Source organism: Camponotus vicinus, unplaced genomic scaffold (genome assembly GCF_025532165.1).
Source record: "Camponotus vicinus isolate PSW18456_S1 unplaced genomic scaffold, iyCamVici1.0 SCAF_8, whole genome shotgun sequence".
In the NCBI taxonomy this organism is placed as follows: domain Eukaryota; kingdom Metazoa; phylum Arthropoda; class Insecta; order Hymenoptera; family Formicidae; genus Camponotus; species Camponotus vicinus.
Genome location: NW_028141980.1, coordinates 3,067,879 through 3,094,715, shown reverse-complemented (window position 1 = coordinate 3,094,715; position 26,837 = coordinate 3,067,879). Strand labels below are relative to the sequence as shown.

Sequence of the window (26,837 nt, the reverse complement as noted above, 5' to 3'; positions counted from 1 at the left end):
TACAGATTACACGATAACGAGTTTACTGTTTATTCACTCACTATTGATTTATCGATACCAAAAATTACTTTCAAAGAAACGCGAATGCAAACAACACATGACTCGAAGCGACGGACCGCGGAGACTGCGCGACCACAAGAGTTATGTTGCCAGAAACGCGACACGCGACATCTAACAAACGACTTGCGCGTGGCGCGTGATTGACGCGAGATAAGACGAACGATCGGCTAAAACCTTCGCATTGCGAATGCGGTAGAAAACATGAAACGTATAATGACATACTTAAAAAATTAATTATTTATAATAAATAATAACTATTAATAATTGCTAATTATAATAAATAATTATTATTTTAAAAAGCATGTGTTATACGTTATTACGTTTTCGAAATTATTGCATTCACGATGCGAAGATTTAAGTCAATCGCAAGAATAATGTAATTAAAATTACATTTGGAAAAATTTATTTTTATTCTGCTCACAATGAAATGTTCCAACGTGAAAATGTATTGGTCGCTCTGAAAAGAGCGGATTGACTAAAAAAAATTTTAAAGCAGATGCTCAAAATGCCCGCCATCCATCCTAATGCAAGCTCTCATGCGTTTTAATAAGTTTCTTTCGACGTTTTCCATTATTTCTTCGTCAATATTCCAAATAGCGAATCGTAATCTTGTCTCCAGATCTTCAATATCTTCGGGAAGCGTTTTATAAATTACTTCCTTGCAGTATCCCCATAAGAAAAAATCTAGAGGATTGAGATCCGGAGATCTTGCGGGCCAACGTATCGGGCCGTATCGACCCATCCAGCGTCCGGGAAAATTCTCGTTTAAGTAATTCGTAACGATCCTGGCGTTGTGTGGCCCAGCACCGTCTTGTTGGAAGATAATATCGTTTCTTTCAAATAATGGCACATCTTCTAAGAAATGTGGTAGATTTTCTGTTAATAAATCGACGTAGATTCTTCCAGTTAAAATATCTGGAAGAATAACTGGACCAAGTATTTCAGTGCCCATTATTCCAGCCCATACATTAATCTTCCAGCGAATGTAGCGGACGCTAATTAGTAATTGGTCGCGGGAGGCGAGGAGGGGCATAGACCCCCAGCGAAGATCGTATAAATTAGACGCACGATCGATAATGCAATCAATAAGCCTGCGATTATCAAGACGAACGTTTTGCGAAAATTTTCTGCGAAACGTCGATCGAGATCCCAGATATTCCTCTCGTGTGATATTCAGCGATGAATCGCTATTCACACAAGAAGGAATTTTTAATGTGCATAATATGCACTTTTGGAGCGAAGAAAATCCCAGAGTCACGCGATTTCGAAATTTTCAAACTCGTTGGAAGATTAATGTATGGGCTGGAATAATGGGCACTGAAATACTTGGTCCAGTTATTCTTCCAGATATTTTAACTGGAAGAATCTACGTCGATTTATTAACAGAAAATCTACCACATTTCTTAGAAGATGTGCCATTATTTGAAAGAAACGATATTATCTTCCAACAAGACGGTGCTGGGCCACACAACGCCAGGATCGTTACGAATTACTTAAACGAGAATTTTCCCGGACGCTGGATGGGTCGGTACGGCCCGATACGTTGGCCCGCAAGATCTCCGGATCTCAATCCTCTAGATTTTTTCTTATGGGGATACTGCAAGGAAGTAATTTATAAAACGCTTCCCGAAGATATTGAAGATCTGGAGACAAGATTACGATTCGCTATTTGGAATATTGACGAAGAAATAATGGAAAACGTCGAAAGAAACTTATTAAAACGCATGAGAGCTTGCATTAGGATGGATGGCGGGCATTTTAAGCATCTGCTTTAAAATTTTTTTTTAGTCAATCCGCTCTTTTCAGAGCGACCAATACATTTTCACGTTGGAACATTTCATTGTGAGCAGAATAAAAATAAATTTTTCCAAATGTAATTTTAATTACATTATTCTTGCGATTGACTTAAATCTTCGCATCGTGAATGCAATAATTTCGAAAACGCAATAACGTATAACACATGCTTTTTAAAATAATAATTATTTATTATAATTAGCAATTATTAATAGTTATTATTTATTATAAATAATTAATTTTTTAAGTATGTCATTATACGTTTCATGTTTTCTACCGCATTCGCAATGCGAAGGTTTTAGCCGATCGTTCGTCTTATCTCGCGTCAATCACGCGCCACGCGCAAGTCGTTTGTTAGATGTCGCGTGTCGCGTTTCTGGCAACATAACTCTTGTGGTCGCGCAGTCTCCGCGGTCCGTCGCTTCGAGTCATGTGTTGTTTGCATTCGCGTTTCTTTGAAAGTAATTTTTGGTATCGATAAATCAATAGTGAGTGAATAAACAGTAAACTCGTTATCGTGTAATCTGTATTGTGTCAATCGAGTGTGAGATTAATAATCGAAAAAATTTCGATGTGTCGCGCATCTCTAGCAATCATAACCGTGCAGCAGATAACAACAATACATAGCTTGAAGATTCGCTACGCTGCTACAAGGTGAGTGAGCAAGTGAGTAAGCAGGTGAGTGAGTGAGTGAGTGACCGAGAGAGTGTGAGTGAGAGACTGAATGAGAGAGTGTATGAGTGTTGCGTAAAAGAGAGAAAGAGAGCGAGAAAAAAGTGCGTGCGTGTGTATGAATGTCTGTCCCTCCTACCCTCTCTCTCTCTTTCTCTCTCTCTCTTACGCACACACTCCGCCATACACACATCGCGTGTAGCAATCAGCTGATTGCAACGTCGGACGGCCGGCGATCCGGAACAACTTTTCATTATTAAAATAACGTTATTTTAAGGAACACGTATTTCTGACGTAATTCTAAGACATTTTCTTCTTTACCAAAATTTTATTTAAAGCATAATTTTATGTTATAAGATAAAATAGTTAGCGACTCATGCGGTGATAATCACCCGTCGGGCGGTCAGCTGCGCCCGCGCTCGCGGCACGCCGCGCCGCTCCTGCCTGCCTTCTGTACCCGACGCGTGATTTACTAACTATTTTTGCTCATAATTCAAAAACTACGCTTCAAATCAAATTTTGGTAAAGGAAAAATTGTCTTAGAATGGTGTCAGGAATACGTCATTTTAAAGACATAACGTTTTTCAGGATCGCCCTGTATGTCAAGGTATTTCCTACACTTCAGACATAGATTGAGTTAGGTTATATCTTTTGAAAGTGGAGCCTTCCCCGACGGTGTCCACGCATGTACTTTGCAAAATAAAGCAAAGTTTACAAATATATTTATTCTATTAAATATATTTCTTCTTAAATATACAGGATGTGGTAAAATTATATTCTATTCATGAAACTTTTTTATTAATAATTATTTAATAAGTAACAAGCGGCTAAAACCTCCTAAAAATTATTCAGAAAGATGACTCCGGTAAATGTAAACAGAAAAATATAAACATATTTAGAATGTAACGAAAAGATGATACAAGTATAAAACTTCAAAATCGCATATCTCAGAAACGAAGAGAGACCGCCGCAAAATTCAAACGGTGTATTACTTAGGAATGTATCCTCTATATATGTGAAAATAAAATAATTTTTCGAGCTGTGTAACCTAAAGTAAACATATACCGTAATAATTAATCGATTAATAAAATTTTTATTTAAAAATGAATTAAATGTTTTGTATATAATATTTATAATTTGTTAATATGAATTAATTACGTATATTAATTAATTACGTATATTAATTAATTACATGTACTTAAGAAACAAAATAAAATCAGCTGTGCTGTAAAAATCAATATCACCTGATACGAAAAAATTAATAACATGATAGATCGGTACGCGTATAAGTATAGTACACGCCTGAGCGCGCAAATTCTACGCGATATCATTGGTAAACTCTGAACTTTATGATAAAAAGCAATATACAGGGTGTCTGACATAAGATATTCTACCAAAAATATACAATAGATTTCGTTAAACTGAACTAAAAAGTCCTATTTTGCAAACAATCATAAACTTTCGAGATATTAATTAAAAAAGATCGGCCCATTCATGCAAATATAAGCGCGTGGTGACGAAAGTCGTCCCATTGTAATTTATTAATATTAAGCGCGCGGCAAAACGGTGAATAGAGTGTTCTCTAAAAACATACTCGATTGATACACAATTCACCACAATTAATTAAGGACTGTTTGCTGTGCAGTCGCGGTGAGTGATTTTTATCTTGTTTTTAGCAAAATTTTGAAGAAGATCGCTTGGCGACCATATAAGGTCATGGTGAACTTTTTGTAACGGTCAAACCTGCAAGCGAAGACATTTCGAAGTTAAAAATCTGATGCACGGCGTTTCAGCGTTACTTGTAGCGAACGTTTGATGAGCGCCCCATTCGCCGCTTTGTCGTGCATCTGATATCAGGTGTCATAATCTGAAAGACTGTAATCTTGTTTTAATATTGACGTAAATTTAATTCGAATAAAGACGCGATGGAATATTCGCGAACTACGTAAAACCGCTATCTTAATAAATTACGCAAGGATTCGTCGGAAACGCAAAAGTATAAACGAAAAGTTTAAATTTCGAAACGTCTTCGCTTGCACTAAGGTTTGATCGTACGAAAAGTTCACCTTGACTTTATATGGTCGCCAGGCGGTCTTTCTCCAAAATTTTGCTAAAAACGAGATAAAAATCGCCCACCGCGATCGTTTAGAATAGTCGTTAATTAATTGTGAATCAATCGAATGTGTAACAAGGGCAATCGCTAATTAATTTTACGCATCAATCATTAGAACTTATAATTTAACAGGAAGGGAGAGACTGAACAAAATCTTTGATTGTGTGTACTGAATAAAGCAAATATATACAGGGTGTAATTGAAAAAGCGCCCACGCAAACAGCGTTATACCTGATTAAAAATCGAGTCGAAAAGTTTTGAATCATTTTTTTCTATAATGCTTAATAAAGCGGTAATTATTGAGTAAAGTTGCGCCAATAAGCACCGACCTTTAGGCGGGCGTATGTCAGTGAGCCGCGCGCCTGGTAGTGTGCGTAAGCGCTCCGCCGCTACGGTGCTATGTCATGCTGCTATTGTGCAATATTCTTATGCATCGTAATAATGCGAAAAACTTTATTTTGCATTAAAAATCATATTTCTTCCGTTAAAAGCGTTTCCTTAAAGAAAATTTCGACAAGGAGGCTAAAGGTCGGTGCTTATTGGCGCAACTTTACTCATTAATTACCGCTTTATTAAGCATTACAGAAAAAAATGATTCAGGATTTTTCGACTCGATTTTTAATCAGGAATAACGCTATTTGCTCCGTGGGCGCTTTTTCAGTTACATCCTGTATATATTGAGTATGTAAAAAGGGAAATTTATACATCAATAAAACCTTGAATCATACGGTAATAACTCTACAAAAAATATCACTAAATAAAAAAATATTAGAAGACTACGTTTTGATAATCTTGGCAGACCGAGAACCTACGATTTTCTTATAGCAATACCCTACACTTCTATGCCACTTCAAGCGCAACAAAAGTTACACTGCTTTCGTCGCCGAGAGCTTGTACTCGGATTGGCCGATTTTATTAAATTATTTTCTCATTATTTATTACAAAGATTGCAAAGTAATAGATGATTTTTCTATTCAGTTTCACTCTATCTGTGCACGAGGCGATTATTCCCAGATACCCTGTGCGTGTGCGTGTGCGTGTGTGTGTGCGTGTGTGTGTGTGCGTGTGTGTGTGTGTGCGTGCGTGTGTGTGTGCAAATTTTGTAGAAGATAATATTATTGTTCTTTGTTATATATCTATGTTAATATCCTATATTTATTTTACAGGGGACAATATTATAAAAGATAATTACAATGTGAATAAAGTAATTCTAGTGTCTGGAAAACACTATTACGCACTTAATAATTATCGAGAAATTACTGGAAATAAAAATGTAGCTATTATTAGAATAGAAAGTTTGTGTCCGTTTCCTACCTACGAATTATTGGAAGAAATTAAAAAATACAAATATGCGACAAGTAAGAGAAATTTAATTAGTTTAACTGAAATATATATATATATATATATATATATATATATATATATATATATACAGGGTGTCCTAGACCACCCGTACACCCCTTTTCTTTCAAAAACTAAGCATTTTAGAGAAAAACGTTTTCGACAAAAATTGTATGGTTTTGAGGGGAACATAAGATGGTGTCATTGGTTTGACCTTGGATGGCATCGTTAAGGTGAGGTCAAGGACACCTTTAATTTCTTAAATGGAACTACCTATTTTTTATTGCATATTCTTATAGCTTATGTCGAGAGCTTTCCAAAACACTATAATAAAGTATTTTTTCATCAAGTACTTTTCGAGTTATAAGGCTTGAAATAATTTCTTAATTTTACATAAACCATAAAATATCTAGTAAAATATTCATTTTTCGATTATCTTACCTTAATACTTTTATGTACAAAATAATGAGAGGAATCAATTGGTGTAAAGAAAACACAAAATTGTTTCGAAAAAAAAAATATAATTTGCAATTAACAATTACATTTTTTTTTCGAGACAATTATGTGTTTTCTTTACACCAATCGATTCCTCTCATTATTTTGTACATAAAAGTATTAAGGTAAGATAATCGAAAAATGAATATTTTACTAGATATTTTATGGTTTATGTAAAATTAAGAAATTATTTCAAGCCTTATAACTCGAAAAGTACTTGATGAAAAAATACTTTATTATAGTGTTTTGGAAAGCTCTCGACATAAGCTATAAGAATATGCAATAAAAAATAGGTGGTTCCATTTAAGAAATTAAAGTTGTCCTTGACCTCACCTTAACAATGCCATCCAATGTCAAACCAATGACACCATCTTATGTTCCCCTCAAAACCATATAATTTTTGTCGAAAACGTTTTTCTCTAAAATGCTTAGTTTTTGAAAGAAAAGGGGTGTACGGGTAGTCTAGGACACCCTGTATATATATATATATATATATAAGATAATATTGTAACATATCTCTTTCTTAAATTTAAACAGGCCATCAGAGCTAAAACGCGGATGGTAGTGCGTAAGTTCAACGAGAATTAAGTTTTCGTTGAAATTTATTTGTGTGCACAGTGCACAAAATTTTCTTGGTACGATACCAAGCAAATTTTTAAATAATTCTCAATTCGAGAAATTATTTAATTATTATCCCTCTATTTCCCCCCTGTAGTGTTGTAGGCGAGAAAAATATCGGGCTGAATGTCGCTGAATCGGGAATCGAACCCGAGTCTTTCGCTTGCCGGGCGACTGCTCTTACTACTGCGCTCAGTGGTAAGGCATCGTACCAAAAAAATTTGGTGCACTGTGCACACAAATAAATTTCAACGAAAACTTAATTCTCGTTGAACTTACGCACTACCATCCGCGTTTTAGCTCTGATGGCCTGTTTAAATTTAAGTTTATATTTCAATATACAGAGCCTAATTTCTTATAGTTATATCTCTCTCTCTCTCTCTCTCTCTCTCTCTCTCTCTCTCTCTCTCTCTCTAAAACATTTCTTGTAAATATATCTAATTGTAAATTATTTTTGAAGTTTAAAATAGTCATGATGTTTTCAGTTTTCATTTGGAGCCAAGAAGAACCGCGAAACATGGGCGCATGGAGTTTCGTTAAATTACGTTTCGAAACTTTATGTGGACGACAAGTAAGTTATATTACACAGAAATTAGTTTAGAATTGTGTGTGTGTGTGTGTGTGTGTGTGTGTGTGTGATCAAAATCGTATAAAATTGTTTTATAAAATTTATCAATCATATCAAAGAATATATAAAATGAGATAATAATCGTAAATTAGATAGAATTAATTATTTATAATTTATTAATTTAATTTAATAATTATTTAATGATTAAACCGGAATTTAGCATATCTTAACAAAATGAAATTTAACTTTACGTTTATCAAAAGATTTCAAGTTGGTTAGTGTTTGACGCCAAAAATATAAAAAAGTATATAAAAATAATAATTAGACTAATTATATATAAAATAGGCAACCTTACAGATGACCTTGATCTTAATATGTGACCTCAGTCCTCCTGATGAAAATTCATTATTCAGCGGTCATGCTTCCTTCAGAAATTAGAAAGCATTGGATTATAATGAGTAGTATATAATTTTCTTCAATACACTCTTTTATTTTTACCTTCCATAAACTTTTCTTTATTGTAGGGAAATGCATACCCTCATCCTTGATGTGTATGAAGCTAGCGTATCATTTTGTGGAAAATCATAAATAATTAAGAATTTTGGTTTTATTTACAATAGTTCTAGAGTTTTTGAACTAGTTTAAACAAATAGTTCTAGTAATTAAAACGAAGAAAATGCCTTAGGACAAACTGATATGCTAACTTCATGCAGCATATTACTTTGTTCTATGATATTTTCGTTATTAATAATTATTTAAATTTAAAAGATTTATAGTTCTACAGAGTTCTAAGAAGAGTTCTGCCTTCTAAATTAAAGAAAATATTAAATAAAACAAAATAAACAAATCTCTTATCTATAGATGTATAGAGGTGATATGCTGGACGTATTTCGACAGTTCTATTTATTTTAAAACAGTCGCATAATTCTGAGCATGTTCATTGCGTTTCCAAAAAGTTATGATGATAAAAATAGTTACAATTTTTTAAATAAATTTTTTCTTTTAAGCTATATCCGAATTAGGATCCTTGTATAGAATTGAAGAATGCAATTTTTCTCGTTAGCGTAACCCAAAACCAACGACGTGGACATGACGAGATAATGGTTCCTTCTTTTTTTATTTTTATTTCTTTTGTTTTTTATTTTTATTTTTTTTTAATTTTTTCAGCTATATTTATTTTCTTTATTTATTATCTTTTTATAATTATACAGGATGTCTGGAAACTTTTCGTGGTCCCGAAGTGTGAAGGTAGATTGGCTCAAATTAAGAAGGAAGGTCCTCTACTGTTTACCGATATTTGCAATAATTAACGAAAAATTAATTAAAGAAGATCGGCCAATGAGCGTGGCTAGAAGCGCGCGGCGGCGAAGGCGGTCTTACCGTAACATAATGACGTGCGGTGAAGCGGTGATTGGGGAGGGAAGGAGCCTTCGCCGCGCGCCTACACACTCATCGCTCCTTCCCTCCCCAATCACGGCTTCGCCGCGTGCCGCCATTATGTTACAATGAAACCGCCTTCGCCGCCGCGCACTTCTAGCCACGCGCATTGGTCGATCTTCTATAATTAATTTTTCGTTAATTATTGCAAATATCGCAAAATGGTATAGGACCTTCCTTCTTAATTTGAATCAATCTACCTTCACACTTCGGTACAGCGAAAAATTTCCTGACACCCTGTATATATATATATACAGGGTGGGCCATTTTAATCCGTCCACGGGAATATCTCCTCAGGTAGGGGCGATAGCGGAAAATGCCTCAGACAAAAGTTGTATAGCTTGAAGGGAGCCATATGATGGTGTCATTGGTTTGACCTTGAAAAGTCGTTTGATAGTCACGTGAATTGTTAATTGCAAATTACATTTTTTCTTCGAAACAACTATGTGTTTTCTTTACACCAATTGATTCCTCTCATTATTTTGTACATAAAAGTATTAAGGTAAGATAATCGAAAAATGAATATTTTACTAGATATTTTATGGTTTATATAAAATTAAGAGATTATTTCAAGCCTCATAACTCGAAAAGTACTCAATGAAGAAATACTTTATTATAGTGTTTTGGAAAGTTCACGAGATATGCTACAAGAATAAGTAATAAAAAGTAGGGGATTCCATTTAGAAAATTAAAGGTGACCTTCACGTGACTTTCAAACGACTTTTCAAGGTCAAATCAATGACACTATCTTATGATCCCCTTTAAGCCATACAACTTTTGTCTGAGGCATTTTCCGCTATCGCCCCTACCTGAGGAGATATTCCCGTGGACGGATTAAAATGGCCCACCCTGTATACAGGGTGTCCCATTTTAAACAATACGCTCAAATATCTCTGAAACGGTGTGTTAAATAAAAAAATGTTTCAAACAAAAGTTGTATGGCTTGAAGGGGGCCATCAGATGGTGGCAATGATTTGACCTTGGAGAGTCATTTGAAGATCACGTGAAGGTCTCCGTCAATTTCTTAAATGGAACTCCCTATTTTTTATTACATATTCTTATAGCTTATCTCGAGGGCTTTCCAAAACACTATAATAAAGTATTTCTTCATTGAGCACTTTTCGAGTTATGAGGCTTGAAATAATTTCTTAATCTTACATAAACCATATAATATCTAGTAAAATATTCATTCTTCGATTATCTTACCTTAATACTTTTATGTACAAAATAATGAGAGGAATCAATTGGTGTAAAGAAAACACATAGTTGTTTCGAAGAAAAAATATGTAATTTGCAATTAACAATTACATATTTTTTCTTAAAAATAACTGTGTTTTCTTTACACCAATTGATTCCTCTCATTATTTTGTACCTAAAAGTATTAAGGTAAAATAATCGAAAAATGAATATTTTACTAGATATTTTACGGTTTATGTAAAATTAAGAAATGATTTCAAACCTTATAACTCGAAAAGTACTTGAGGAAAAAATATTTTATTATAGTGTTTTGGAAAGCCCTCGACATAAGCTACAAGAATATGCAACAAAAAATAGGGGGTTCCATTAAAGAAATTGACGGTGACCTTCACGTGATCTTCAAATGACTCACCAAGGTCAAATTATTGCCACCATCTGATGACCCCCTCCAAGCTATACAATTTTTGTTTGAAACATTTTTTTATTTAACGCACCGTTTCGGAGATATTTGAGCGTATTATTTAAAATGGGACACCCTGTATATACAGGGTGTTCGGAAATTCCAACGACAAATTTTCAGAGATTGTCGGGGGCACCATAAGAATCATTTTTTGCAAATAAACCTGGAGTCGGAAACGTATCATTACATCGCTACGGCATACGGAGTGTTCGAAAGAGTCGGGACCTCGAAATATCACAAAAAATAGAAGTTTTACAAAAAATTGTTTCAAACAAAAGTTGTAGGGTGTAAAAAGGTCTATTTACTGTCGCCATGTGTTTGACCTTGGATGGCGTCGCCAACGTCACGACAAGGCTACCTTGAATTTTTGAAATGGAACCCTCCACTTTTTATTGCATACCTTTCTCGAGACCTTTTCAAAGCACTAATTTTACCAACTTTAAGTAAGCCGTTTCGAAGTTATCGAGCTTTTCATGGTAAGATGTCTCGCCCACGAAGGCAAGAGATCCACACACAAATTCGATTCCCAGATTGGAAGATGATCTAGCCAACCATGGCAAGATCGGTGGCTGATCCAGCCGATGAAGGCAAGATCGATGCCTGATCCAGCCGATGAAGGCAAGATCGGTGGCTGATCCAGCCGATGAAGAAAATGGCCCAAAATATCATACGCATCGGTCAGTTATAAAAGTAGATCCACCATCATTTATCACTTCTACCTTAATTCGCGGATAATAATACGATAGCTACAGTCGTCGACTTATCAGGAAAAACTTTATATCTTCAATAATTTCGAAACGGCTTATTTAAAATTGGTAAAATTAGTGCTTTGAAAAGGTCTCGAGGAGGGCTACAAGAATATACAATAAAAAGTGGAGGGTTCCATTTCAAAAATTCAAGGTGGCCTTGTGACGTTGACGACGCCATCCAAGGTCAAACACATGGCGCCAGTAAATAGACCTTTTTACACCCTACAACTTTGGTTTGAAACAATTTTTTGTAAAACTTCTATTTTTTGTGATATTTCGAGGTCCCGACTCTTTCGAACACTCCGTATGCCGTAGCAATGTAATGACACGTTTCAGACCCCAGGTTCATTTGCAAAAAATTATTCTTATGGTGCCCCTGACAATCTCTGAAAATTTGTCGATAGAATTTCCGAACACCCTGTGTATACAGGGTGACCCATTTTAACTTAGGCAGCCAAATAACTCGAAAAATAAGCAAGATAGAGAAAAATGTTTTAGACAAAAGTTGTATGGTTTCGAGGGGGCCATAAGATGGTATCATTGGTTTGACCTTGAAGAGTCATTTGAAGGTCACGTGAAGGTCACTTCAATTTTTTTAAATGGAACATCCTATATATTTTTGTATATTCTTGTAGCTCATCTCGAGAGCTTTCCAAAACACTATAATTAAGTACATTTTCGTTAAGTACTTTTTGAGTTATGAGGCTTGAAATAATTTCTTAATTTTACATAAACCGTAAAATATCTTGTAAAATATTCATTTTTCGATTACCTTACCTTAATAGTTTTATGTACAAAATAATGAGAGGAATCAATTGGTGTAAAGAAAACACATAGTTGTTTCGAAGAAAAAATATGTAATTTGCAATTAACAATTCCATATTTTTTCTTAAAAACAACTATGTGTTTTCTTTACACCAATTGATTCCTCTCATTATTTTGTACATAAAAGTATTAAGGTAAGATAATCGAAAAATGAATATTTTACAAGATATTTTACGGTTTATGTAAAATTAAGAAATTATTTCAAGCATCATAACTCAAAAAGTACTTAACGGAAAGGTACTTAATTATAGTGTTTTGGAAAGCTCTCGAAATAAGCTACAAGAATGTACAAAAATATATAGGATATTCCATTTAAAAAAATTGAAGTGACCTTCACGTGACCTTCAAATGACTCTTCAAGGTCAAACCAATGATACCATCTTATGGCCCCCTCGAAACCATACAACTTTTGTCTAAAACATTTTTCTCTATCTTGCTTATTTTTCGAGTTATTTGGCTGCCTAAGTTAAAATGGGTCACCCTGTATACAGGGTGTCCCATTTTAATGTCCCACCCCAAATAACTTTCTTATTTTTAATTTTAGAAAAAGATGTTTCAGACAAAAGTTGTATGGTTTCAAGGGGGACATAAGGTGGTGTCATTAGTTTGACCTTGAATAGTTACTTGAAGGTCACGTGAAGGCCACTTTCAATTTTTCAAACGGAATCGCCTACTTTTTATTACATATTCTTGCAGCTCATCTCGAGAGCTTTCCAAAACACTATAATTAAGTTAGTTTTCATTAAGTACTTTCCAAGTTATGAGGCTTGAAATCATTTCTTAATTTTACATAAACCGTAAAATATCTTGTAAAATATTCTTTTTTCGATTATCTTACCATAATACTTTTATGTACAAAATAATGAGAGAAATCAATTGGTGTAAAGAAAACACATAATTGTTTCGAAAAAAAAAATGTAATTGTAAATTGCAAATTACATTTTTTCTTTCGAAACAATTATGTGTTTTCTTTACACCAATTGATTCCTCTCATTATTTTGTACATAAAAGTATTAAGTTAAGATAATCGAAAAATGAATATTTTACTAGATATTTTATGGTTCATGTAAAATTAAGAAATGATTTCAAGGCTCATAACTCGGAAAGTACTTAACGAAAAGGTACGTAATTATAGTGTTTTGGAAAGCTATCGAGATAAGCTACAAGAATGTGCAAAAATATATAGGGTGTTCCATTTAAAAAAATTGAAGTGACCTTCACGTGACCTTCAAATGACTCTTCAAGGTCAAACCAATGGTACCATCTTATGGCCCCCTCGAAACCATACAACTTTTGTCGAAAACGTTTTTCTCTAAAATGCTTAGTTTTTGAAAGAAAAGGGGTGTACGTGTGGTCTAGGACACCCTTTATATACAGGATGGAACATTTTAACCTTTAATGGAGAATAACTCGAAAACCAAGCCCGGGAGAGAAAAATGTTTCAGACAAAAGTTGTTTGGTTTCGAGGGGGCCATAAGATGTTATCATTGGTTTGACCTTGAAGAATTATTTGAAGGTCACATGAAGGTTACCTTCAATTTCTTAAATGGAACCTACTATTTGTCATTGCATATTCTTGTAGCTTATCTCGAGAGCTTTCCAAAACACTATAATTAAGTACCATTTCGTTAAGTACTTTTTGAGTTATGAGGCTTGAAATAATTTCTTAATTTTACATAAATCGTAAAATATCTTGTAAAATATTCATTTTTCGATTACCTTAATACTTTTATGTACAAAATAATGAGAGGAATCAATTGGTGTAAAGAAAACACATAGTTGTTTTTAAGAAAAAATATGGAATTGTTAATTGCAAATTACATATTTTTTCTTCAAAACAACTATGTGTTTTCTTTACACCAGTTGATTCCTCTCATTATTTTGTACGTAAAAGTATTAAGGTAAGATAATCGAAAAATGAACATTTTACAAGATATTTTACGGTTTATGTAAAATTAAGAAATTATTTCAAGCCTCATAACTCAAAAAGTACTTAACAAAAAAGTACTTAATTATAGTGTTTTGGAAAGCTCTCGAGATAAGCTACAAGAATATGCAATGACAAATAGTAGGTTCCATTTAAGAAATTGAAGGTGACCTTCATGTGACCTTCAAATAACTCTTCAAGGTCAAACCAATGATACCCTCTTATGGCCCCCTCGAAACCATAAAACTTTTGTCTGAAACATTTTTCTCTAAAATGCTTTGTTTCCGAAATAATTGCGTGCGTTAATTAAAATGGCTCACCCTGTATATATATGTATATATACAGAGGAAGATACCTGGGACACCTTATATATATATATATATATATATATATATATATATATATATAAGGTGTCCCAGGTATCTTCCGTCCAAAAGAAATTATAAGTAGAGCTCGCTAAACTGAATTAAAGTCCTATAGCATTTTGCACAAAACCACGTAAAATTTCGAGGTATTAATTAAAGAAGATCGGCCCATAATTGCGCGATCCGCGTGGCTAAGCAGTCGGCCATTCCAGCGAGGACGGCCCACCGCCTGCCCGAAACATGCGACTGCTCGCGACGGTGAATATCAGGTGGCAGCGAAAAACGAAGTAAAAATGATTCTTATAAACTTGTAAACACCGTTTCTAAAAATCTAGAAGTTTTTTTCGAATTCTGAACATTCTTTTGAATAGTTTTAGAGTTCTATGTAAACATTTAAAATAATTTTGATGATTAAATACGAAAAAATCGAATCCGAAAATATGGTGCGTTAAAATTCACGCATCGCATCAAATCATGTAAAATCAATTATTCTTCGGAGTTGTAGTTTATTTTACAATAGTTCTGCAGTTCTGTATCAAATATACCAATAGTTTTAGGAAATTAAAAGCAAAAAATCGATTTTTGGAAACTCAAACTATAGTCCGTATAAGAAGAGTAATAAATCGGGATCGTATTTTTGCGACGTTTCCACGCGGTTTTGTAAGAAATTTTAATTACTTTCTAATCAAGTAATTATTTTTTAAATGAAAATTATTTTTAACATGAAAATCAACATTTATTTAAAAAAAAATTTTTGTTACGGATTCTAGTCGATCTGATAAGAATTCTGCGCTAAGTATTCCTTAAATTTTATAAATCTTATAACTTTTTCCCTGTAAAATAATTATAATATTTTAAATAAATATTGATTTTTAAATGTTGAAAATGGTTTTTATTTGAAAAATAATTATTTGACTAGAAAGTCAACCCACTGTCTCCAAGCATATACTTTGCAACACACACAAAGTTTACTCTACATTTAATGATGACCTTTGCTATATATTAAACATATATTTTCCATCAAATATACCTTCTTAAATGTATGCTGTGGCAAAATCATATTATATTCATTAAACTTTTTTCGTTAATATCTTTTTAATAGTGAGCGACATTTAAAACCTTTTAATACTTACTCAGGAGAGTGAGCTTGACAACATATGTCAAGATCATTGAAATCGGTGAGGTCGTCCGTAAAGTGCATAATTACCTTCATATATTTAATATTTTTTATATAAAACAATGGAAGTAATTAGTTTAACTAGAAAAAAGAAAACGTGGTTTTAAAAACGTTTTTTTTTTTAAAACAATTGCAATTGTGCAGGCATATTATTATAGTTGCGAAAATAACTTATTTTGAGAAAGTTCATTGCGTATTTCCTTCTATCATTTCTTTTTATTATCCGTTATTTCTATTATCACAGTCAAAATTTTGATATTATGATATAAAAATTATGATATTATGATATCATAATTTTTATTTCAGTTGCTATAATAAAATTGTTTCATATATGTAACATGGTTAAATATAATATTTAATTTCTTATTTTTAACGAGAGAGTTTCTTTATAAATTTTATATATTAAAAATATACAGATTTTTAACTCAATAAAGATAAATTCTTAAATTGGCAAATAATTTATCTTACCTGTAGTCTTGTTTTAAAATATTTATTATTATAGAAAATCTTTTAATTGACAATTCATGCCTGTTTTAGCATCCAAAGATACCCGAATGTCAAGTTCAATATATAGATGTACATTAAATTTAACATATCAGTGCGACGTCCAGAACATTCAGAGTATTGGCATTTGACATTCTTTATTTGAAAATTATACTAAAGTGCTTCTTCTAAATACATGAATCCCTTTTCTTGAATTAATTTATGATTAACACCAAGTACTACTATATTATTAAATATATCTCTATTTCTCTTTTTGACATTCATTTGAGGAACATTCAGATATTTTGTTAACGCATGGTTCATCTTTTGTAAGATTTGTCCACATTACAGCAATATTATTATATACATCTATGATATGTATATTGCCATCTTTTACTGTTGGTCAATTTAATTCATTATTATCTAATAAAACCGCGATTCTTTCCTTATAAACAGTGATATTTATACCATTATTTAACATTAATTGACAAAATTGTAAAAACTTATTATTTGAATTACTAATATAATTAAAATAATTTTCATCGTCTAAAGCAGCAAGTGTAATAATTTGAGCAATTGAATCAAAAGAACATGTATTCCGAATTTCATATGTAGTTCTATTGATTTTTACGGTTGTAAGAAAGAACCATTTCGGAGAAGGAATTTTTTTGTTGACTTTTTAATCTTACTGTTTTTAATATATTTTATTTCTGGATACGGCTTGAAATATTTTTATTTACTGTTAGTAAGAGTGTTACATAATTTTCTGTGTTCTGATGATTCGATATTTTCATTCGTTTCTTCATTTTGTCGTAATATTTCGGTTTTACCTTTATTCATCCAATTTTCAAATTGATGCATATCTTCATTTTTTTCAATTCCTTTTTTAATATTTCTATCCATATGACTATTATTCATATTAATATCATTGCGATTAATACTCATATTGTTTATATTATTCAGATTAGAAGTTATAATAGCAGCAGATGCTATTCTCATAGTTCCGTCAATAGATCGCAAATGCATCTTGATAAACTTGTCCGCACGCATAGGAATTTGTACATTTTTGAAAATATATTCACGTAAATCTTTAAAATATACTTCACAATGCGCACGTACATATTCCGAATTAAATATGGGAGCTAAAACTCCAGACCATAATGGAAATTCTAGACATAATGTCTGTAATGACTGTATTATCTTATAATCTTATTATTTGTTTATAGAACTCAGGTAAATAAAAAGCATTTAAACGAGAAGCTTTTTTATCACTATTTATTTCCGCTTGCATTTTTCATTTCTCAATCCAACGATGAATATCGTCACTATAATCATTCTCTTTATCATTGATATCCATTGTAATATCATTTTCTTCTCTTCTATCAGTAATTTCTACATAGCCAATATCAAGACTTGTATGATGAATTTCAGTTGCAATATGATTTTCTAATTCTTTTTTAGCTTCTTCTGCTGGTGAAGGAAATCCTGTACTATCCTTCCTATATTGTTGAATACTGATAGTTAATGTAAGCAATAAAATTGATTCAAATGTTTTGAATGATTGACAACTTATCATAAGTGCAACACATCTTACAAAAAATGTTTTCATGTCAGGATGTTTTTTATCGAAACATTTCCAATGACAAACGATTTTGATTAGATGGACAACATCAACTCTTACATATTTATCTGCTTGTTTATTAATTTCAAAAATTTTGATATGGTGATTATTAATAGCAGAAAAGCATGCTGCAACATTCTTTAAATAGTCTTTTAATAGTCATTCGATTAAAAGCAGATGTCATTGCACCTAAAAGAGCTCTTGAATAATCAGAAATTGCTTCTTCTAGTTTATTTGCACTCATACGTAACCATTCTTTAATCCAATATTCAATTGGTATCATGTTTCTCAGAAATCATTTCATTAATTGGTATTATTAATCCTTCGATGTTTATAATCATGACATAAAAATATATGGCCACTCTGTAAATTATTTGTAATTTGAATTTTTGAAACGAAACTTCCTGTTGCGTCCATAGCAATTCTTCTATATGGTTTTTTTCGACAATATTCTCTATATACATGCATTTGCGTTAGAGTTCTATAATGTACACAAATTATATCTAACGTGATTTCATGTATGCTACCACAGTATGGAGAGGTATGTTTCATATTTCTTATAATATAAATTGGATCTTTGCCATCTTTTGGATTAACATCTAAAGTTCTATCGTGATATTCTTGTTTTACTTTATGAAGAATAGATGATTCATACAAAAAAGGAGGCTCAATATCACCAATTTTCATTTCTTGCATGGTTGGCCGTCTCCGCCCTCTACTAATAAATCTTTACCAACTATTTGTCGTTTCTGAAAACAAAGTTGTCGTTTTACTTTCTCATGTGGAATTGTAGAAGTATCTTTTGTAACGCATCGCATAATTACATGTTCTCCTTTCTTAGGTTCTGTGTTAACATAAGCACTAAGAAAAGATCCACATGCTTTACTTTTCAATTTTCCATTAATTATAATAAAATGCGAACGTTTATCGGAAAAAAACTTTTGCTCTTTTAAAGACATATGCAGATGGTAATCTAAATTATTCGCCAGAATTCATCGCTAATAACATCACTCCATACACCAGGCTTAAGGCAATCATATACTTTGTCCTTATATTCTATATATCTAGCTCTTATTTCAGTTCAAAGTTCATATGTTATATAAAGATTAAATGTACTTAAATTGTGATTTTCTTTAAAATCTTTAGAATCTTTAGATTCCAATATAGTATTAATTGATTCTTTAGTAATATTTAATGAGAATGTCGTATTATCGCATTTTTCAATTTTATCATCTTCAATTTTTAAATTTAATTTTATTTGTGAAAAAATTTTTCTTCTATCTTCACGCACATTTATATATATACTATGTGCATCCATTTATTATTTAAACAATTACTGATATCCTGCCATACTTTTGAAGTATATGGTGGTACCTTCTTGTTTTTTGAAAGAACATTACTGAACATTTCGAGAGCTGCTACAGCTTCGTTCACTGATACAATAGAAACACGTGGCATCTGTAAAAGGGTTAAAAATAATAGATCCATAAAATATTATGAGCAAGTATTACTCAAAATTTGGAACATTTTGTATATGTTGGGAAAACGGCAGATTGGGACTATTTATTAAATTCAGCACTGCCCGTATCGAGTACAATTAGAAAACTAAAAGAACAAAGGCTTGAACGGTTAAGCGTGCACTCGCATGACTTGCCGGAGAGAGAAGGGCATAAAGTATATAAAGTAACTAGATTCGTAACAATAAGTAAAAGGAGCTAGTCTTCCATCTAGCGTCATATAATCTTAACATATAATCTAGGCATGAACACAAGCACACATAGATCTACTACTCTAACAGTATAACTGTAAAAAAATATTTATTCCTGAATATTATTTATCTCTAAAGAATTTATAAAAAAAGAGGAAAAGCTTTGAGAAAAAAGAAAATAAGAAAGTAACACAAATAAGAAAAATCCAAAAAATTATTGTTAAATATAGTTAAGGAAAATAATAAAACTTATAACACAAATCTACAATCTAAAATAAAAAAATAAAAAAACAAACAAATCAGTATTTTTGAATAATTTATTATAAAATCAGTTCAAATAGTGATATCCAGAAAAGATAGGGATGTATGTGGGAGGAGGTTGGACGTGTCTATACGCCCATTTGATCAACGAGCGACAGAATCCATCCATAGCAACGGCATCGACGCATATCCTGTGGAGAGAAATTCACACATTTTTCAGCCCAACGAATAATTGCTAGAAAACAATATTCGCGGACTAAAAAAGGTAAGACTTCCAAATAGCCCCTACCTCCGAATTTGATGAAACTTCCAGTATTTGAAGACTATAACAGAACACATTCACACCATAAAGGATTTTTTGCGGAAACGACTAGGAGCGGAGAAATTCAAAAAAGAAAGTTTTCATATATTTCGCAAAAGATACTTATACAAATATCAGAAACGTATATATATATACACACACACACGCGCGCGCGGGGGATGCAAGGGGGGCCTTCGGCCCCCCTCCCGCACCCGCCCCGTCTCCCTCGCTTCGCGTAGAAAGTTGCAAAGTGAAACCTCGCTTCGCGTGGAAAGTTGCACCCTCCTGCACCCACCCCGCCGGTAGGGGTGCCTACGGTAGGGTGCAACTTTCCACGCGAAGCGAGGTTCCACTTTGCAACTTTTCACGCGAAGCGAGGGGGACGGGGTGGGTGCGGGAGGGGGGCCGAAGGCCCCCCTTGCACCCTCCTCCGTATGTGTGTGTCAGCTCCATGCTATTATAAACTAGAACGCATGCGCACGTAGTCAAGAAACATGTTCGCGTCACTACATTTAGTCGGTATGACGGATTTCCTAACCTTAAATACCTGCCAACTTTAGACCTTCATAACTTTTTTCGTAAGTAAAAGCGACAATTTTAATTAACAGATTCATGTTCTACGCACTAAAATACGTCAATAAATCAAGTTTCAGCGAAATCGGTGAGGATACCCCTCTCCTTCACAATTACCCCACTTATAAATATTTATCAAAATTCAAAAGTCCCAAACTCATGTGGAACAAAACAACTATAAACCTCGTTTCAGGTCAAAGCACAAGGAGATGTGCGGTGGATATTGCTTCACGTGAAACCTCGCAAACCCATATAGAACAAAACATTACAGACCTCACACAGTTTATACCTTTCAACAATCAAAATAACTCCTACATTTTTCAAAATTTTTTTCTCAATAACTTTTTAACAAACAACAAGCAACGGTTAAAACCTTCTCAAAATTGCTCAAAGTTATGACCTTAACAAGATATGTCAAAATCAAAGTAGTCGCAAATAAATCCTAAACGGTAGTTTTACCGTCTTCTTTTTTGAATTTCTCCGCTCCTAGTCGTTTCCGCAAAAAATCCTTTATGGTGTAAATGTGTTCTGTTATAGTCTTCAAATGCTCGAAGTTTCATTAAATTCGGAGATAGGGGCTATTCAGAAGTTGAGCCCTAGAAAAATATGTAAGGCGCAAGTGGCTGGATCGGGAATCGAACCCGAGTCTTTCGCTTTCCGGGCAACTGCTCTAGACCACTGAGCTATCCAGACCTCACATCTAATGCTGCTTTTCAACACAGTGATATGCGACTCCAGAGCGATGTTGGTGTCTCGCTCGTAATACAAAAATACTTTATCGTTAGAAGTTATATTTGTACACGTTTATTTAGATACACTTATTTGTATATGCTTATTAAGATTTGTTATAATAATGTATATTTAAGAATATGTATATTGTTACGTCCCTGATGTCCGTGATCATCGGGTCGGCTCCGATTAACAAGAACATCTGGTTGTCCAGAGTTGTTTACAAGGAAGAATGACAGTCGAGTCGTAATCCAGCTGTCTAGCTTCGCGGACGCGTCTTGATTTCCCGTGTGATAATTATTGTTATATCTTGTTACACTCTGTGTTCCCTTGTGTTCATTAAAGTTCTTGTGTTCTTATTTAAACACGAGTGTTTATTTCCGTGTGCGCGAGCGTGGACGCGAGTGCCGTTAGCTGTGACGCGCGCGTTCGATATAAATCGTTCCGCGGACGTAACATTTTGGGGGCTCGTCCGGGATTCTGAGGATTCCGAGGACGTAATCTTGTGTAGTGGCTATGACTTCCGACTCGCAGGCGACGGGAGTCTCCACAAGAAAGAGAGCTCGAGCGGTGACTCCGGAGCAAGGTCCTACTCCGGGACCGTCGATGGAGGCAGTTACGTTGCAAGCAGCGATGCGGGAAATCCGTGAGCTGCGGGAGGAGCGACAACGGATGCGAGCTGATTTTGAGGCGCAGCTGCAAGAGCGAGACAGCGAGTTCCGCCGCTTGGAAGAAAGGAGGCGGCAGAAACAACATTTCCTCCAGCTAAGTCCTTCTAATAATAGTGACATAATTCCGTGAGAAAGAAATGAGCTCGGTTATAAATTAAAGCCTGATAATTATGACGGGAGTGTTCCCTTGCGTGAATTTATCACGCAATTTAATTTCGTAGCGCGAGCGAATGCGTGGGCCGATTCCGCGAAGACCATAGCTTTGGCGACTTGTTTGAGGGGAAAAGCACGTTCGGTTTTGGACGGGATTTTTGAAATAGAGAACCTCCGTTTTGAGGAGCTTATATCAAAATTAGAACTACGTTTCGGGGAGGGGCATTTGGCTCAGACGTATTATCCGCAATTTACAAATAGGAGGCAGAAATTTTCGGAGGATCTGGCGACTTTGGGTGCGGATCTAGAGAAATTATCTCGTTTAGCATATCCGGAGTGTTCGCACGAAGTAAGGGACCAAATTGCTTGTGCGCAATTCGTCGCCGGGCTGACGGACGGATTCATTAAACGTACGTTACAACTTGAGGGAATTTCATCCTTAAAATCGGCCGTTGAAAGAGCTATGGCAGTAAAGATTATACAAGAAAATAGTTTCACGAAAAACAAATTCGCTCGTCAAGAGAATAAATTTGGTAAATTTAATTTCAAACAGAAAATGACTTCAGATGGGAAGGAAAAGGAAGGAGAGGAAAATGATAAAAAGAAAGTCTGGAAGAGCAATAAATTTAATAATTTTCAGAAAAATCGTTTCGCGGCCAATAAAGAGTGTTGGCAGTGTGGTGCTCAGGGACACTTCCGGTCGGAATGCCCTTCGTTATCGGAAAACAAAAATTAGTCGAGCTAATCGGGGCAGGTTCGACTGTAAAAATAGATGCCCCGAGAAATGTCGATTTGAATGAAAAATATGTTTTAGTAAATAGAGTTAAGGAAAATTTGTTTTGTTACGGAGGAATGGTTGATAATAATAATTGTACATTTAAAATAGATACGGGCTCCGACGTTTCAGTTTTAAAAAGAAGTCTGTTTAAAGAGCCGAAACGTCAGTTCGAAGTTAATGGAACTTACATTAAATATCCAACGGGGGAAGTTGTTCCGGTTCAATTTAAAGTCATAGTTAAAGTAGAATTGGGGAAATATTCTTTGAGCGTCCCGATGCTGGTCGCGGACATTTCCGATGATTGTTTATTGGGAGCTGATTTCCTAAAAATGATTAATGAGGAAAAAATTTTTGATCCTATTTTCGGGAATAAAGTTGAGTTTTCTTGCAGCCGAATGGTTTCGAAAGTTCCTTGTTCTTTAAAAGTATTATTCGAAGGAAATTCCAAACATTTAGATTCTTCTCAAAAAGATATTTTTGCGGGATTTCTGAAAGAATTTCGAGATGTGTTTTCAGAGGATTCGGTTTCAGGAAATTGCGGAATCCTTAAACATATTATTAACATAAAAGATTCTAATCCTATCAAACAGGCTCCTCGCAGGATTCCTTTACATCTTAAGGAGGAAGTGAATCGAATTATTGAGGAAATGAAGTCTCAGGGAGTCATTGAGGAATCTTAAAGTCCGTGGGCATCCCCTGTAGTATTAGTGAAGAAGAAGGATGGGTCGTTGAGATTCTGTGTGGATTATAGGAAATTAAATGCTGTCACAATCAAGGATTCTTATCCATTGCCACGTATTGAAGATATTTTGGACCAATTGTCAGGAAATTCATGGTTGATTCTCCACTCTAGACCTGAAAAGTGGATATTGGCAGGTAAAAGTTCGTTTAGAAGATAGGGAGAAAACAGCGTTTTCGGTGGGAAATGGATTATGGCAATTTACAGTAATGCCATTCGGATTATGTAATGCTCCAGCTACTTTCGAGCGTTTAATGGAAAAAGTTCTACAGGACATTTTATTTAAAATTTGTTTGGTATATTTGGATGATGTTATTGTTTTCAGCAAGTCTTTTGAAGAAATGATATCCAATTTAAGAAAGGTTTTTCTTCGTTTCCGAGCAGCGGACTTAAAAATTAATCCCAAAAAGTGTTTTCTCTTTGGAAAGGAGGTGAAGTATTTGGGTCATATAGTATCCGAACGAGATATCACCACAGACCCTGAGAAAATTACAGCTGTGGAGAATTGGCCTACCCCTCGAAATAGGAAGCAGATTCGAAGTTTTCTAGGATTTTGTTCCTATTATAGGAAATTTGTAAAAGGCTTTTCTATAATAGCAAAACCTCTGTTTTTGCTTACCGAAAATCAGATTAGATTTGAATGGTCTCAGACTTATCAGGAAGCATTTGAAAAACTGAAACAGAAATTAATCTCTTCACTAGTCCTTTCTTTTCCTACAGGGCATGGAGAATTTATTCTAGATACTGATGCTTCAAATCATGGTATTGGAGCAGTCTTATCACAAATTCAGGATGGTACTGAAAGGGTGATTGCATATTATAGCCGAGTCCTTAATAAAGCTGAGAAGAATTATTGTGTGACCCGACGAGAATTATTGGCTATTGTAGAGTCGCTAAAATCCTTTCATCATTATTTATACGGAAGGAAGTTCCTAATTCGGACAGATCACATTTCTCTTCGTTGGTTGATGTCGTTTAAAGATTTGGAAGGTCAATTAGCCCGATGGTTGGAGAGGTTACAACAATATGAATTTCAAATAATTCATCGGAAAGGACAGCTTCTCATAAAAATGCTAATGGGTTATCAAGACGGCCTTGTGCGGAAATAGGTTGTGTGTATTGTGCTAAGGCGGAATTGAAAGGAAATTCGATTGCTCGAATAGTTTTAGGGGAGGATAATTTAGAGGAATGGCGGAGGAAACAATTAGAGGATCCTGTTATTTCGTTGTTTTTACGAGGAAAGGAGATAGGAAGACGTCCGCTTCACGAAGAGATTGCTATGCAAGATATTTCAGCAAAGATTTATTGGTCATATTGGGATTCATTAGTTTTAAAAGATGGTGTTCTTTTTAAAAGGTGGGAGTCTCCGAATATGAAATCTATTGTTTTTCAGATTATCGTTCCCAAGAAATGCATCAGTCAAATATTGGAAGTAGCCCACGATTCTGCATCAGGTGGACATTTTGGGATAAACAAGACTTTGGATAAAATTCAAAAACGTTTCTATTGGGCGACATATAAACATGATGTGGAGCATTGGTGTCGCTCTTGTAGGGTTTGTATAGCAAAGAAGGGTCCTTCAGAAAAGGGAAAGTCTCCAATGCAAATCTACAATGTAGGAATTCCGTTTGAGAGAGTCCAAATGGATATACTCGGTCCTCTCCCTACTACTTCAAGTGGAAATCGATATCTATTAGTTGCAATTGATTGTTTCACGAAATGGGTTGAAGCTCTTCCATTGAAAAATATTCGAACCAATACGGTGGCGGAGGCTTCTGTAAATCAAATAATTTCTCGTCATGGAGTTCCTTTAGAGGTGCACACAGATCAAGGGAAAAATTTTGAATCAAGAATTTTTCAAGAAATGACACGCTTGTTGGGAATTCGGAAAACTAGAACTACTGCCTTGCATCCTCAGTCAGATGGGCAGGTAGAGCGTCACCATCAAACAATTTTGTTATTTAGCTAAATTTGCTGCGGAGAATCAGAAAAATTAGGATCGTTGGATCCCTATGTATTTGCTAGCTTATCGATCCTCTAAACATGAAGCCACAGGTAGTTCACCTGCTGAATTGTACTTTGCTCGTGATTTAAAATTACCGTTAGATTTGTTGCGAGGGAGACCTTCTGAGGAAGAGAGGGAGAATTCGATTGGTAGCTATATTCGGAGGTTAAAAAGAAAATTGCAAAACATTCATGAGAGTGCTAGATAGCGTTTAAATTTACAATCAGAGAAATTCAAGAATCGTTATGATCGGAGAGCTAGACAAATTCATTTCGAAGCAGATGAAGAAGTTTGGTTTTTCAATCCTCGAAGAATAAAAAGAAGAACTCCCAAATTACAAAGTAATTGGGAGGGTCCTTACAAAATAATAAGAAAACTTAGCGATGTAGTTTTCGAAATTCAGAAGTCGAGCAGACATAGGAAAAAAGTAGTTCATGCTGATAGGTTAGCTCCATTTCATCGAAGGCAGGAATTGACTTAGGGGAATTTCGGAGCCCGGCTTTTGTAAATAATTATAACTAACCCATGTAGATAAATACTGTTGTTTTCGTTGTTTTTTCATTTCTAGACAAAAGAAGTTTGGCAAAGTTCTTAAGAAGTGTAAATGACAACTACGAGAAAGAGAAGTTATTTGAACGAAGACTGCCTCGCCCACGGTTTTTGAGCCGTGGTTTTCCCGTGGGACGGAGGGCAAATGCCGAGGCGGGGACTTGAGTTCTTTGAGGATGTTGGGTCCACGGTAGATACCCCCCCCTCTTGTCCGAAGATCGCACATCGGGATATATATTTCCGGAGTCAATGAAATCGAAAGAACCCAGGAAGATGTATAGTCCGGTAACCTGTGACAGCAGCGCCGGGTAGGACAAGAAAATACATCGGGAATTCTGTATTCGACGAAGAAGACATTGGGAATACCGGTACTGAAAAAGTCGAGTTCAGGAAGATGTATAGTCCGGTAACCTGTGACAGCAGCGTAGGGTAGGACAAGAAAATGCATCGGGAATTCTGTATTCGACA

General features: G+C 34.5%; 1 protein-coding gene across 2 annotated transcripts in view; it reads left to right on the top strand.

Annotated features, from left to right (window-relative positions):
- The window catches only part of LOC145975617 (2-oxoadipate dehydrogenase complex component E1), a 330,754-nt gene that overhangs the window by 279,934 nt on the left and 23,983 nt on the right, over nucleotides 1–26,837 (top strand). For both annotated transcript variants that reach the window (XM_083106211.1, XM_083106214.1), the window contains exons 11-12: nucleotides 5,806–5,997; nucleotides 7,579–7,664. In XM_083106211.1, coding sequence (XP_082962337.1) covers nucleotides 5,806–5,997; nucleotides 7,579–7,664 — 278 coding nt within the window. The remainder of the gene's footprint in view (nucleotides 1–5,805; nucleotides 5,998–7,578; nucleotides 7,665–26,837) is intronic.